Source organism: Mandrillus leucophaeus, unplaced genomic scaffold (genome assembly GCF_000951045.1).
Source record: "Mandrillus leucophaeus isolate KB7577 unplaced genomic scaffold, Mleu.le_1.0 Scaffold2442, whole genome shotgun sequence".
Lineage (NCBI taxonomy): Eukaryota > Metazoa > Chordata > Mammalia > Primates > Cercopithecidae > Mandrillus > Mandrillus leucophaeus.
In genome coordinates, this window is record NW_012102524.1 from 44,638 (window position 1) to 46,318 (window position 1,681).

At 47.5% G+C, this 1,681-nt stretch overlaps 1 protein-coding gene across 1 annotated transcript; it reads left to right on the forward strand.

Moving 5' to 3' along the window:
- Positions 1-1,094: 1,094 nt before the first annotated feature.
- Positions 1,095-1,675, forward strand: LOC105541769 (histone H2B type F-M; the record flags this gene model as incomplete). Its single annotated transcript, XM_011982928.1, has 1 exon — positions 1,095-1,675. A coding segment is annotated over exon 1 (336 nt), but the record flags the coding sequence as incomplete, so codon positions are not given.
- Between the last annotated feature and the right edge of the window lie 6 nt (positions 1,676-1,681).

Here is a 1,681-nt window from a genome sequence, read left to right on the forward strand (position 1 = left end):
TATATATATATATAGTAAAACGTGGTTTCATCATGTTTCCTCAGGCTGGTCTTGAACTCCTGGACTACAGCAATTCTCCTGCCTTGGCCTCCCAAGGTTAAGGGATTACAGCTCGAGGTCATTTATGGGTTCAGGACTGGTCACCTGCTCACATTCTGAGCCAATGGTTCAGGCCCAGGGCTGAAGACACTTCATTAGCTGAGCCAGTGCAGAGTGGGGTTTTGGTCCTCTCATTGGACACTTCCATCGTAAGTGATGCATACTCACAGAACATTAAGCTTTGCATTAAAAAAGATTGTAGACTGGGAAATAATAGAATTAGACAAATGTGAATGAGTTAGAGTCCTTATTTCAGTTTCTCGGAAGCTTGAAAAGGGTGCTGTTCATTGAATTGTTGATTTAGCTGTTTCTGCACTGTGGGTTTTTGTTATGTATTTAAATGAATTGTATAATAGAGGTAATGTTGAAAAAGGATTCTATGAGGTCTGCTTGTTCCATTAGTAATGTTTGTCCCGTTTGATGCTTCTAAATTGTTATTTATAGCAGTAAACTGTTTGTGTGTGTGTGTGTGTGTAATATGATTTAATTAATATTTCAGGTATGAGTTTTGTAACCACGTTTTTAAATACTCTCAGATTATTTTTAGGGTGCATCCTTCAATGGGTATCAGCACCATGTTTTATTTTCTTGGAAAAAGTTTTCTCCACCAGACACAATAGCTCATGCCTGTAATCCCTTAACCTTGGGAGGCCAAGGCAGGAGAATCGCTGTAGTCCAGGAGTTCGAGACCAGCCTGAGGAAACATGATGAAACCACGTTTTACTATATATATATATATACACACACACACACACATGCACACACACACAAACACACACACACACACACATATATATACACACACACACACACATATATATATATATATACACACACACACAAAACTTAGGCAGGTGTGGTGGCACACGCCTCTAGTCCAAGCTACTTGGGTGGCTGAAGAGGGAGCATCGCTTGAAACCAGGAGGCAGAGGTTGCAATAAGCTGAGATCGCACCACTGCACTCCAGCTTGGGCGACAGAGCAAGCCTCTGTGTTCCTTTGTCTGAGGTAGGTATCAGGGGCTGCTGAGGCCGGCAGACGCCCTCAGTGATTGGCTGACATGATGCCAAGCAACAGGATCATCCAATCACCTTCAATGGAGGGAGGATTGTTGACAGGCTCCCTGGGTGACACTTCATCCAATCAGATGTCGAGTTGGACTGTGACGTAGAGCCAGGCAGCCAAACCAAAGTGCCCCCGTTCCCTGGTCCACAACCGTCACTGTCTGGTCTTGCCATCTAATGGCCGCTGCCTCTGCCATGGCTGAGGCTTCCTCTAAGATGACCTCTGAGGAAGACCAGAGCATCCAAGAGCCCAAAGAGGCCAACTCCACGACCGTCCAGAAGAAGACGCAAGGGCTCCGAGGTTCCCGCAGGCGCCATGCCAACCGCCGCAGGGACAGCTTCGGGGACAGCTTTGCCGCCTATTTCCCCCAGGTGCTGAAGCAGGTTCACCAGGGCCTCAGCCTTTCCCCGGAGTCCGTGAGTGTCATGGACTCTATGGTCCGTGACATATTGGACCGCATCGCCACCGAGGCTGGTCGCCTGGCCCGCTACGCCAAGCGTGTGACCATCACCTCCCGG